Source organism: Amblyomma maculatum, chromosome 2 (genome assembly GCF_055883805.1).
Source record: "Amblyomma maculatum isolate TAMU_Amacu chromosome 2, ASM5588380v1, whole genome shotgun sequence".
Taxonomy (NCBI): domain Eukaryota; kingdom Metazoa; phylum Arthropoda; class Arachnida; order Ixodida; family Ixodidae; genus Amblyomma; species Amblyomma maculatum.
In genome coordinates, this window is record NC_139345.1 from 123,691,451 (window position 1) to 123,705,093 (window position 13,643).

The following is a 13,643-nucleotide window of genomic DNA, read 5'->3' on the forward strand; positions in this document are numbered from 1 at the left end:
GGCATCAACGTGGCGTACAGAACTCACTGCGGCTGCTGTCCGGGACGGTGTGGATGAGCAGACTGCTCTCGTGCGGCCCTTCCGGTTCGGTGTCGTCAGACGGCAGCACCCGGTAGGCTGTCTGCAGGCCGGCCATCTTGGCACCGCCACTGCCCACCTGCCACCAAGATTCACCACCTGTGCTTCAGAGCTCACACCACACTGGACAGGACTCCAGGTGTCCAACTACACACCACCCTCTGACAGGCACAGAAAATTCGATGCACAAGCACCGGAGAATATCCTGGGTGTTCAACCACCCGGCACCATTTTACAGGCACCCAAATCTTGGCACACGAGGACTTGGCACAACATTTAGTCGCACTTGATAAAACAAAGCTGCCGTTAACAGTAGCAGTGCCTGCAGTCTCGTCTGCAGCAGGCACAGCCACTCGCAATGAGTGAAAGACAAAATGTGGTGGCCAATTCAAATATCTGGAAAAAAAAAATAAATCAGCTAAAAGTGTTTGTTACTGTTCCCTTGATTTGTCTTAAATCCCAGCTCTCTGCTGCAGGTTGTCTTGCACCATTTGAAGTAACTTTTCTGACCGTCTGACCTGTACAAGGCCACAAGTTTGTAAAACAAGGGCACAGAGAGAGGCAAGCGGTCTCCGACTGAATTTACGCATGCTTGCTCCCAACTGTTTTGTATGCAAGTTATCCCTTTCCTTCTCACTCTTTCTCTGAATCCAAGCATGCGTGCCTGAGGCATCATCCAGCAGATAAACTAAGCCTCACATCCCGCAGGTAATTAATAGCATAATCCACAACAAAAATTAGTGCCATTAGTGTCTCGTGCGATTTGCCCTCAGCTAACCGCACATGAAAACACATGCTTCATTCATTAATCACAGATGGACGCAAACTACTGGCTGAAATGCAGCTTCTCAAATATGAATATGCATAACAGAAGTTTAAAGGTGCTGTGAAGTGTGCAAGAATTATTTCCTTTCGCAGACATCTAGGAAAGGCTTCTTAAAGTATTGTGACGAGTCCGTTACAGCAAACACAAAAATCGGGTGAATGCAAAGTCAGGTCTAGAGCTGTTGCCGAGAATGGGCGACCCTAAAATCAGCCATGTCGTCAACTGGGACAAGTACAGAGAACACCTAGAACGTGCTTCTGGTGATGTTACTGACAAAATGATTTTTAGTAAGATGGCGGCAACTACAGCAGTCAAGTTACCCAATCATTTTCCAGCCCCGGATTTAAAACTCTGGAACCTTTGTGCAGCGAGAAGAAGGGCGGAGCGACAACTCGTGTAGAAGAAGGGGAACAGAGACTTTAGGACAGACTATAATAGGCTGAATTCTGCCATATACGAACAAGCTCCACAGGTCGCAATGGGCCTCATTTTGTGCTAGTTTGACTGTATTCTCACCGATGACGAGAATATGGCAAGTTATTGGCCGTCTTGCTGGAGAACCTCGCCTTTTGAAGCTCTTGCAATACACAAGGAAAACCCACTACGTGCTTGGCAGAGGAGTTTGCAGATTCGATTGTATCTGCAAATACTGGAAATGTCTTATATACACTACCTGCTTCCCCTACGTCTATCATGGATGCCCCGCCCCGTTCACGCCTAGCGACTGCGCTCAGTGGTCTGCGGTGCCGGTGTGCACCAGGCCCTGACTGTATTATCAACCAAATGCTGCAGAACTTGTCCCTGCAAATTAAGGAGAAGCTCCTAAACTTCATCAATTAAGGTTGGGGGACTGGCGACATTCCTCCGTCATGGAAGGTGGCATATGTAGTTCCAGTGCTGAAGCCTGGTAAAGACATGATGGACCTTGCCTCATATCGCCCTGTGTCATTGACCTCCTGTGTGGCTAAGCTTATGGACAAGCAGGCAAATGAACGTTTATTGTGGTGGCTTCAGGGCACGGCACTGCCAACATGTATGAAAGGATTCTGCTGAGGACTAAGTGCCCAAGATAATGTCTTAGATTTCATGAGCACACTGAACACCAGCCTTTCCACCTTAGCCCTTTTTCTTGACGTTGCAAAAGATTATGACAGAGTGCTTCAGAGCTCCATATTGCATAGATTGCAAGATGTGGGCATACAGGGCCATATGCTAAGGTTGATTTACTCGTTTGTCAGTGGTCGTACGGTTCGAATACAGTTAGGGACTACCATAAGCACCGAAAGGGCTGTATCACGAAGTGTGCCTCAAGGAAGAGTTTTCCCCATGCTCTTTAACATCATAATGGCTGGCCTTCCTGATTCATTGTGAAAAAATTGCAGGCAAGTGTGTATGTCAGTATATGCTGATGACATTTGTATTTGGATTACTGGCTACCAACACAAGCGATTAGCCCTGATAGCTCGACAGGTTCTACTTTTGGTATAAGCTTACCTTCAAGATGTGGGATTGTCTCTATCAGTGCAAAAATTAGGCTTTGTTCTGTTTCCAGGTGTAGGAAAACACCATGTATGGTTAAAGAGACTTCGGTCACTCTTCCATTCGCCAATTCAATCACACACGGTTTCTGGGTGTCATTATTGACTGCCGTCTACAATAGCAAAAAGCTGTTGACGCAATTGTCTTATCTCTATCTTCAATGTGATCCATAAAATCGCAAGAGAACAATGAGGAAACCATCCTTCTTCAATGGTCAAACTTCATGAAACGCTGGTAATCAGTCGCATAATGTACCAATTACCTTTAATTTCCCCCTCAACATCACAGCTTGAACGTCTCGAAGTTTTGCATAGAAAGGGCCTAAGAAGAGCCATTGGAGTTCCTCAAGCAGCAGCGAACAATGCAGTACTTTACGAGTCAATATAGAAACCTCTTAGCATTGTCACTTCACAGAGACTACTAATGCAACTTGGCCACCTCAGAGACTGTAGCTGGGCATCCCTTCTTCAGCGGATTCGCAAGAGGCCTGAGTCGAGGGCCTTCTCGCAACTTAATATTCCTACTTCTCTAGGCATTAATGTTCGAAGACAAAGGAAACTGTTGAAACTACTCTGGTCGTTTCCGACCCTCGACTGAAAGGTCACGATTCCTCATGTGAGCACAAAAGGCAGTTCTCCTGTAGTGGCAACACGCTCGCTCGTACTTGAACATTTGAAAAGAGAGTACGCCCGCAATCTGCACATTTTCCCTGATGGTTCTGTAGAGGTCAGAAAATCTAGCTCAGCGGCTTTTTACATTAATTCTATGGACTATACGTGGTCTGCACGCTTTACTGAAGTTGTATTCTCCACAATGGCCGAAAATTTTGCTATTGAGGTGGCTTTACGGAAGCTAGGGTCTTGTCCGGCTCAACCTTTTGTGATCCTAATAGATTCAAAATCTGCCCTTCAAAGGTTATAGTGCGGTTTCCCTACTGATGCCTTGTCTGTAAGCTCTCTACACTTGGTGCAGAATCTGCACAACAGTGGCTTTACTTTAAATTTCCAATGGGTGCCCTCACACAGAGCTGTCAGAGGCAGTCTCACCCAGCTAGGTTTGAACGTACAACCTTGAGCTCAGTTTGAACATACAACCTTGAGATAGTCTCGGCCATAAAGCACTGTCACATACTTCCTCAAAAAAAGTCCCTTAAGATAAAAAGAAGTGTCTTCAGAGAAACGGTACTCAAACATTTTAGTACCCTGTGGAGTGCGCCTCACAAGCCATGTGTGACCAAGAGACTGAGAAGACATCAGGCCACTGTACTACATCGAATTCACATGGGCTCTGCTCGTACTCCTGCCTGGATGCATAAAACGGGCCTGGCATCGTCTCCGCTATGTTCTATATGTGTGTGAGGGGATATAGAACATCATATTATATGCTGTCCAAAGTACAGTGCGGAAAGGTGTGTGATGCTCACTTCTTTCAAGAAGATAGAAGCCCTTCATAGTTCCCTTCAGGACATTGCCTACCCAAGTGGAAACCAGATATGCAGAAGGGAAGCTTCGTGCCTTCTTTAACAATTTCTGCAGGACACTGATCTTGACTCTAGATGGTGACAGCTGGAATGGACTAAGTTCTGCTGTGAGTGAATGTGTGCGTAGATGGTGATTTCTAGAGTGGACTGTTATTCTGTGAGTGAATGTGTGCATAGATGGTGACTGCTGGAGTAGAATATGTACTGTTATAAGTGACTGTGCACACATAGTGGGACAGATTTTACAGATATTAGGACTTTTGTTTAAAAAACATAAGTGATGCTACAGTTGAGCAATTGCTGGCAGAATAAGCAAAGCTAATCCCACTTGTAGCATACAACCCCCCCCCCTCAACTCCCTCCATTACAGCAAGTTGAAAAATATCTTTACAAGACTGCGAAAACAAAGCAGCAAAAACTGAGTGCCCCGTTCAAGTAGTTCTCTCTCTCACACACATTTTGTGAAATTGGCCAGCAGCAACAACTGTAAATCGTTTTGTGGTCTTTTCTAGAATATAAAAGACCCCTTTTCAAAACGAGTAGTGTCCCTGTATTACAGCCCCGTACCCTATAAATATAAGCCAACTTATATCTTTCCCCACAGTGTACCTTGAAAGGGAAACTCCAGCATTTTTTGTACCTCCACAGATATTATTCACCCTTTCACTGTACACGTTCTCTTTCAACTCAGTGGCATTTCCTTGTGCTGCAAATTAGGTCAAGATTTCCCATGTTCTGGCATCAATCAAGGCACTTTCGATGGGCAACCTTGGACGCGCGAGGTCACAGTTCGCATGCCTATCGGTATTCGGCATGTGTTCGAAATTTCAAGCTCATTTTTTGGCAACTTGAGCTGTCAATTGTAGTCCCAGCTAAGCGAGCCAACATGCCCCAGAAAGGTTCAGTGATGGTACCTACAACAACATAAGTTCGTCTCTTGGGATGAAGCCATTGTTAGACCTCAGTTTTGGCTTCCTGGATTTTGCAGTTTTAAAATATTTATACTATGCATTTTGAAAAGCACTTTATTTTTGTGCCAAATACAATGGACTCCAAGCAACATGTTTTATTCTCTACTCGTAATGGAAAAAAAAAAAAAAAAAACCCAGAGCTGCTCTCTAAAGCACAGCAGTCCGATTTTCTGCATAATGTGTTAGCCCTAATCAGTGATAAGCCCAAGGTCTATACTTTGCTGGCATTTGTGTGTGTTGCAATGCAATTCCATGGCAAAAAGAATTTCAGTTGAAATAAGAAGAGCTAAAAAATAATATAATGGGAAACAAGAAAGCTATGAAGGCACATCAAAATTAAGTCTTGGAAGTGTAAATGTCTACATATACCTTGCATTGCCTGCAAGCTCTGCAATTCAGAAAAAGTTACTTCATTTTGTGAGAGGTAAGCAGCTCAAATACAATGCACCAAAATGCTACCTGATCAAGACTGCATGGTGCTTTCAGTGCATTACTTCAAGCTGCTATTTCTTCTTATGTTGGAGCCAAGCCTCCACTTGGAGAGCAGTTTTACCGCCTGCGGCAGTTCCCTGCAATGCTGCCAATGCTGTGAAGCAAGTTCGCCGAGGCTGCCATTAGCTGCGCCGCTCTACAGCGTCGCACTTCTCTAGAGCAGTTGAAAAGTGTGCAGCAGAAAAAAAAAAGAAGAAAAAACTTGCACAGCAATTGATGGTTTGCAAGTAATGTGCTCATGCCCACCCAGTTTCTAGCTCTATGTTGCCCTACTTTTACAACTGCAGTGCCTCTAAAACCAGCTGCGACTAAATGTCTGCAGGGCAGTGCCCTGCTCAAGCACTCTACGCAAGTTCCAGTTCAGAATTTAAAGCAGTCTCGTGAAATGAGCTCATCTGAGAACTCTGCTCGAATAACATGACAGCAGAGATACCAGGGTAGTTCTGGACTGCAAAAGAAAAGAAGAAAAGAGCTTAATATAAACAGACATGGGGAAAGCAAAATGGAGCAAACCAATACAGAGAGCTTTAAAATCGAGTCTGGGGAAACAGCAGTGCCGTCAAGAGCGGCATTTGCAGGTAAATTACAAACTTTAGTATGGCTCCAGGTATATGCCTCATGACCATTAAGAGCACACATTGCACAAGGCACTATGCTTCCAGGCGACTTGTCCAGAAAGAAATGTTCTCTCAAGGGAATGGACCTATGGCATCAGCTGCTAAGGCGAAGGTTCCCGGCCTATGCATAGTAGTCTGACTCAAAGCCAACATCAAGCGTCCGCATGAGCACTGGATGGAGAGCAGGAAGAAGTGAAATGACGAAGTGCAAAGAAAAAGCAGAGTGACGGACGCGAACCACGCAATGGAGGCACTTGAGTCCACTGCAGGTACTGAAGAGCAGCGAGCCCGCATGCTGCGTGCCAACAATTATGTCAGAGTAGCCAGAGGCAATGTTGGCATCATAGTACTCAACTCTGTATGCATGTGGAAGCCCAAAGCCTAAAATGTCACCATCATCATCAGCAGCAGCCTGATACACCTACTGCAGGGCAAAGGCTGAGAGTGCTGAGAGTGCTGTGCTTGCAAAATGTGCTCCATCCCACCTTCTTGTAGTTATTTCCTTTTCGTGGCTCAAATTTGCCATCACTACCTGCCTTAAGTAAACGTATTCACTTGGCACTTCCCGCACCTTGATATCTATGGTATAATTTGCCATTCCTTTCCAGATCTGTTGAACATTACTTTAGTTTTCTGCAGATTCATTTTTATGCTTAATATCTTACCTTGTCTGTCTGGTTATTAATAGTAATCTGAGCAATGTCATCAGTGAATCTCACGTTACTGAAATATTCTCACTTATCCCTTATCTCTAACTGTTCTCAAAGCAGCTCTCAAAATTTCAGAACAGACTGCTGGCCTAGTTGCTACACGATAAGTGTAGATACGCAATGCAAAATGAACAGAACAAAACACAGAAATACACGGACAAAGCGCTACTGCAATTGAAACTTCTCTTATAGCAAGGTGCAAGATGAAAAGAGCACAAAAAAAAACAAAGAAAAGAACAATCGGCATGACTCTGTGGCAACAAGCTTGTGAAATCACTGTGTACGCTCGGCCAGGAAGTAAAGTTCTTTTCCCATCAGCGAAACTGAAGACGTGCTCATGCAATCTTCATTTGCTTTTTCTATTAGATATGCTTCAATGATCTCTCTGGTCTTTATCTTTGTGCTTACTGATGACGCGCGCGTCAGAAAACATGGGAGTACAATCTTTGCACCCTCTGCAATGCGCAGCAAGGTGCCCTTTTATGGCAACTTTTCCCACATCGTTTGATGTTCAAGCAAGTGCTCGTTAAAACACCTTTCCATTTTTCTAATATATTCCTTGCCGCAAGATAGCGGAATACTGTAAACCACGCCCACCTCACACAGTAGAAAAGGTTCACGGTGTTTTATGTGGCAGCCCTTCGGTGACACCTTTCTGGAATTTACCTTTGTGCACATTCTACTAAGCTTTACAGGTGCTGAGGACACAACTCTGATGCCAATCCTGCTTGCAATCCTTTTCAGGCTATGACTGGTACTATCTATGCATGTACGAAGCGACGATGGTTTTTTTGTTCTCTCGATCGGTTCCGCTATTGTGACGCTTCATCATACTGCAGGCCACAGAGGCCAGCAACTGTCATTTGTAACCAGCACATACAAGGCACGAGACTGCTGTCACAACTGTGGGTTTGAAGGCAGTGGCATGACTTCTGAATTGCATTTCTAAAGCACAGGCTGGTGATACCCCTTTTTATTATTTTAGAATGAGCTGAGGCATTAGGCAAGAGGGGCTTATTGGCCCTAGGCTCAAAGTACCAGCAGACAAAAAAGGTCAAGAAACCTTAAGCTATCATTTTCAGCAGCTTCAAATGTCAGAACTAGAGGTTGGAGGCATTCTCTAAACACATAAACAACACTAGCAGTGGAAGCAGAACAGTCATTACAAGAATCATGTAATACCAGGTAATCGTCAACATATCTAACAATTCCTGCGACGCCCATTCCTGCTAGGCTGGTACAAAGCCTTCGGTTGCAAACAAAGATGTTGCTCAAAACTGGTGCTAAGCCAGAGCCAATGAACACGCCACGTTTTTGTAAATAAACAGAGTCACTCCATTCGGTGAAAGTAGACACCAGATAAAACACTAACGATTCTAAATTTTTTTTAACCATGATGCCATGGTGATAAAGAAGGGGTTTCTGTGCTATGCCACAGGAAGAATATAATGCCAAAGCACTAGATGCCATAAAGCTGACATTCTCAAGGAAGCGTGTTTCCCTACTTCAGGTTAAAAAGAAGGCCTAAGCATGGGCGTTGCAAAAATTTTTAGACACGTTGACGACTACCTCATATTGCACGATTCTCAAAATAAGGTTAATCTCGCCTGCACACTAACACCGCCAGCGCTAAGCTTATGTGGCAGAGCTTGCAAGATGCTTAATTTCCTAGTGCACCTAGGCACCTAGTGCTAGCACTAGGTGCCCACGGCAAAACTACAAATGAGGCGGTACAGGGAGATATGGGCTGGGCACCTTTCGAAGTATGGGAAGCTCAGAGTAAAATATTATACGAGGAACGCCTGAGGAAATTGGACAGTAACAGATGGGCAGCTAAAGTATTTAAATACCTGTACTTAAAAAGCGTTGACTCACAATGGAGGAAAAGAACTAGGAAACTAACTAGTAAGTATGCTAGTAACAAGGACGGAGAAATAAAGAGCATTAAGCAACAGGTGAAAAATACAGAAGGTAAAAATTGGATAAATTCGATGGAAAAGAAACAGAGTGTGGAATTATACCGAAAGTGGAAAATGCAGATCAGGAAGGAAGATTTCTTTGATAACTCAAGAGGCAGTGCCCTACTTTTTGAAGCTAGATCAGGGTGCCTTAGAACACGCAGCTACAAAAAGAAATTTAACAATGGAGATGACGCATGTGCTGTATGTGGAAACTCCAGTGAAACAATTGACCATATTATGCTCGAATGTAATGGTATCCATCCAGAAGTTGATGCAGACGCAATCACTGTTCCTGAAGCTCTGGGGTTTAGAGATAACAGTGGCCGGGTGAATAAACCGGCGGTGGAAACTAGCAAAAAACAACTGGAAGATTGGTGGCTTAAAAGCATAGAACTGACATAATGTTAGTAATGTAGGAACAAAAATTTAATAAATAGAATGATGGTTTAGTTAACCATTCTAAATCAATAATTAAGATATAGGGAGAAAAATGAGCATGATAGCTACTGCTACCACCCCGTTTCAAAGGGGACGCTCCTATATTCCATCCATCCATCCATTTTATTCAATACCTATTCTCTTTGCTTGTATATCTGATATGCTTGAATGCATCTAAATCAATGCTGTCAGGCAGGTGTCTGGCAATTACAGCTTTTTGACCAGTGCCATGTTTCTTGAGGACTGTCTCACTAAGGAGTTCTCCTAGACACAAAATGCTTCGGGCAGGAAATTACGCATAGTACCTGCTTTCAAACGCCCAACGCTGGTGTAAATGAATATTTGCTCTGATCTTATTTCTGATACTGATGACATGATTGCCAGTGGAGAATCCGAGAAATCAAAAGTTGTGCAGCTGCATTCAAGAACCAGTTTTTTTTCCAGTGATGATCAATTACAAGATCAAGCTATGTGCTGGCATCAATCAACGCTTTACTGTAGACAGGTTTTCCACATTCATATTTGCTAGGTTACGTTGTGTGCAGTTTTCTTCTGTGTGTATGTTTTTTTTTTTACCATTACTTTTTTGTCAATGTATTGTTATTCTTTGGCTTTATCTGCACAAAGTCTTTGATGTCCTTACGTGCTTCAAAACTGTATAATAAATAAAGGTGGAAAACATGCACATGCCTGTGTGTGCAACTAGTTGGTTTCCCAGCTGACAGTTGGACTACTTACTGCTCAAACCTCAAGCAGCATGTTTTCTATATCTAAAAAGAAAAATATTAAAGGGGAACACACCACAGTGCACACTAACAGAGCAAAACTCAACTGACATTACTGCTTATTGCCGGAAACAAAAAGCGAAATGGATTACTTCTGCAGGCCAGGTGGTATGCACCCCTTTATGCCACATTGCACTTCCTTTTCTTTTATCTGCATGGTGGTAATTGCAGCCCTTTCCCCAAGCTGAATATCTGCTAAATGCCATAGCCATAGAGTTTGTGCCCCCCCAGTACAAGTTCCATATAGAAAAGTCGGCACCCACTATAGCAGGCAAGCCATTGTTTGTAAGATAAGCAGATATTTCTTTTTGTATTGCCAGTGCCACATCAGCTACCCAAGATCTGCAAGGGCTGCTTACATAACACATGTGCCATATCTTATCACAGGCTGATTAAATTCTCCTCAACCACAAGGCCATACATACTCACGCAGTATTGCATTTGAACTGTGTAAACAATAATTTTAAAATTGCCGTTTTAAGCTTAGACCCCACTTGCTGTCCAAGATAAATACTGAAATAATGCAAATTATACAGGAGCACTGCCAAGAAAATGCAATTTCGTAAATACTGAGAAACGAAAATGTATATAAAAGGGACTCCACAAACAAAGAACATCTAACAATGAGTTCCCATGAGTTATTCGTCACACTACTACAGTTTATTGCCAACCAAAAAAGGGTGGGCAATACACTGTGGGCAAAACTGACAATCAGACACTTAAGGAACTGCACTTCAATTTGGCTGCACCAGCTGCACTAGTTCAAGTAGCGCAGCACCACCGTCCTCATTTTGTCAAGATGCAGGAGCAGAAAAAGGTGCAGCATGGCGTACACACCGCTCAACAATGAGCAGACGGCGCTACACATCGTTCTGCAGAGCTTTGTAAAGTCGGTCTCCTTCAGGACCCGGACGGTTCACTGCTAACGGATCTGCGAATGGTTGCGTATACAAGGTAGTTGGGCTGCATGATGGTGATTAGCATTTTGTTGATGGAGAATTGGTATTATATGCAGTTGTGGCAACATATGTAGTGGTGAAGTCCGCAATACGGCACCTTCGCGCGCATTGTCCTATGTGGTATTTTTTTATCGTGTTGTGGCCCAAGAAGACGGGTAGCTGCGAACAAAAATCAGTCGCGATCGATCGAGTTTCTGTAATGCCAAGTGTGTGTGCAACACGATAGCATGCGCAGCGACATCAAACTTGTCGCCCATGGAGTACATAGACGTCTGAGAGTGCGCATGAGGTATGCGAGTCTTTTCAGCAGCTAGCGCTTTTGGACAGAAATCTGCGGAAACCAACCAAGCGTCTCGTTAGGCAGTCTTACTTAAAATAATACTCACGGCAACTGCTTACAACTTTAATTCTCTCGTACCCAGGTGCATGAATGGCATCTTTGCAGACCGGCCGATATAATGATTATGCAGTAGGCGCACGTTGGTCAATTGGTCGCAGTTAACATCACTGTTAGTCATCGTCATTTTCCGATCAAGTACTGTAGGCATACGGCAGCTGGCTTCGAAATTGGACGTGATCATGTTACAGCACGCAATACGTATGATGCGGACAAACGTCTGCTAGGTTGCAGAGTGCTACACTTGCATACTCGTTTTGGCAGCTGCTGCTGCACCCCCCAGTGTCGTCAACTGGCACTACACTCTCACACCGCCTGGCACTGCTGCAGCACTTTTCGGAACTAGTGCAGCCAGTGCAAGCCAAATCAAAGAGACCTAAGGTCCCTTCTCAAACGTTTTGCCAGTGGCATGTCCCTCAAAGCAAAGGAAGAAAGCCTTCAGCCCCAAGCATGTTTTATTGTTCTGGGCACCTAACAAACCATGCACCTTCACTCAGCCCTGCCCAGTTCTGCTCTGTGCAAAAAAAAAAAAAAAAAAAAAAAAAAAAAAAAAAAAAAAAAAAAAAAAAGGGGGGGGGGGGGGGGGGAGTTGGAAGCCGTGCCTTGATTCAGAGAACTGAAATGTGAAAATACTAGGCTCACAATGTCCCCACGACCGGTGGGGTCGTAAATAATCCTGACAACCGAACTACCTGGTCTGCTTCTTGTCCATACTGCAAAAGCGCCGAGGGCCGAAAATAATGGCGTTGCAATGCTAGCTAAGCGCAGCGGACAAGTGAACGAGGTATTTCCGCGTTGCCTAGACTACTACTCCCAGTACTCCTCCTCTCTCCTCCTCCCCCCCCCCCCCCCCCCCCCCCTTAATTACCGCGACGGCAGCCGCAGTTCAAGGACGCCCGTGCGTCGGAGGGAACAAGGCTATTGTGTTCCACCCCCAAGGTTTTCGGGGAAGCCCTTCTATTGATGTTCCGTGGCTCTCCGCGCGCACCCCTTTTTACTCGCAGGATGGACCTCCCATCCCAAGTGTCGGTGGCAGCGAGGACCGCGAAACGCGTGCACAGGCGAAAGAGGAGAGGATAGAAACGAAGGATAAGCGGCAGTCAGCAGGCGTTGAGTGGATATGTCTGTATGGTAACACCTGCACATTCGTCTCGTCTCGCTAGAAGGCAGGCGATGCGTTGGTAGTGACGCGCGCATCGAGGCACCCTAGTAGTGACAGCCGAGGTGTTGGTACTGCCAACTCGGACCATTCACACCTGTCCCTCTTATGCTGTGTAATGGTGTTTTCCACGTGACTCAAGTGACGCCGTCATGAGCGGATGCGCGTTCATTGAACGCACGCGTGACTGTAGTTACTCGATCGAGTCGGTCGAATGCGCGCGAGCCGGAAGAGAGTTCAAAGAAAATCGAAGCATAACAAGGGCTCCAAAACACTGCGCCTAGCAAAAGCCACATCCAAGAGACAGAACAAGTGTTAATAGCTGTTGTCTACATCGACGTTTTGTTATGCGTCTGCAGCCACGCACCGTTCCGACTGACTACGCGAGAAGTGCGCGTGCTCGAAAATGAACGGATGCGATTCGCCCTCGGGGCGCGAGCGCGCGGATCATAAGGCTTGGACCCAAACCGCTAAAAATAGGTGTCTTTCTCGGGCGCATTCGTTGTGTGGGGAAACGCAGCGTACACATAGGACACGCGGGCGAGCAAGGACAATGCGCGACCGCCAAGTGATCTGCAGCTTGACAGGAGTACACGCGCGGCTATCGCAGTGCGCGTGTGTACCCGCTTCGCACGCACCTTTTGATTGCGGTACTTTGGAAACGAGCTCGCGTTAGGAGATAGCTCGAGACTGGTAAACGGAGCGCCGTTGGTAACGGTCGCGCCCGGGCTTGCCACCGAGTTTGCGCCAGCGGACATTTCGCAAGCGAAACGGCCTAGTAGCACCCCCATCTGTCGCGTGCGTAGTCGATGTGACCGCATGCAAGCGTCAAAAAAATGACTGACAGAGGAGGTTCAAACTTTGTCAGCTGAATGTGTTACGTACGGTACAAATGAATCGGTCAAAAAGCGAGAGAGAAACAAGGAACGCTTACGTGCGGAGGTTTCGATCAGCTGATGGAGGCGATCCCCGCTGCATCATCCGTCGTACCAGTCTCGTGCGTATCCATTCCTCGCAAACCACCGCCGCTATGAGGCACTAGATTTCAGTGCCACCACAATGAACATATCTGCGAGAAACGTGGTGGGCGTCGGGAGCGAGCGCACAAATCTGTGCACTCCGAAAGACTAAGCAGCAGGCGCTTTTGGTACAGTCAGCCACAAACCGAAATGGCCCTTTTGCTTTTCTTTGTGAGTGGTGCGTGCAAGCAATACAAAAGCTCCGCAGAATG

General features: G+C 45.4%; 1 protein-coding gene across 2 annotated transcripts in view; it reads right to left on the reverse strand.

The window, feature by feature from the left end:
• The window catches only part of Atg9 (autophagy-related protein 9), a 63,053-nt gene extending 49,445 nt beyond the window's left edge, over positions 1-13,608 (reverse strand). For both annotated transcript variants that reach the window (XM_084595237.1, XM_084595236.1), the window contains exons 1-2: positions 13,347-13,608; positions 28-157 (exon numbers count right to left, since the gene is read on the reverse strand). In XM_084595237.1, the coding sequence (XP_084451363.1) occupies positions 28-136 (109 nt within the window). In that variant the 5' untranslated portion in view covers positions 137-157; positions 13,347-13,608. The remainder of the gene's footprint in view (positions 1-27; positions 158-13,346) is intronic.
• Between the last annotated feature and the right edge of the window lie 35 nt (positions 13,609-13,643).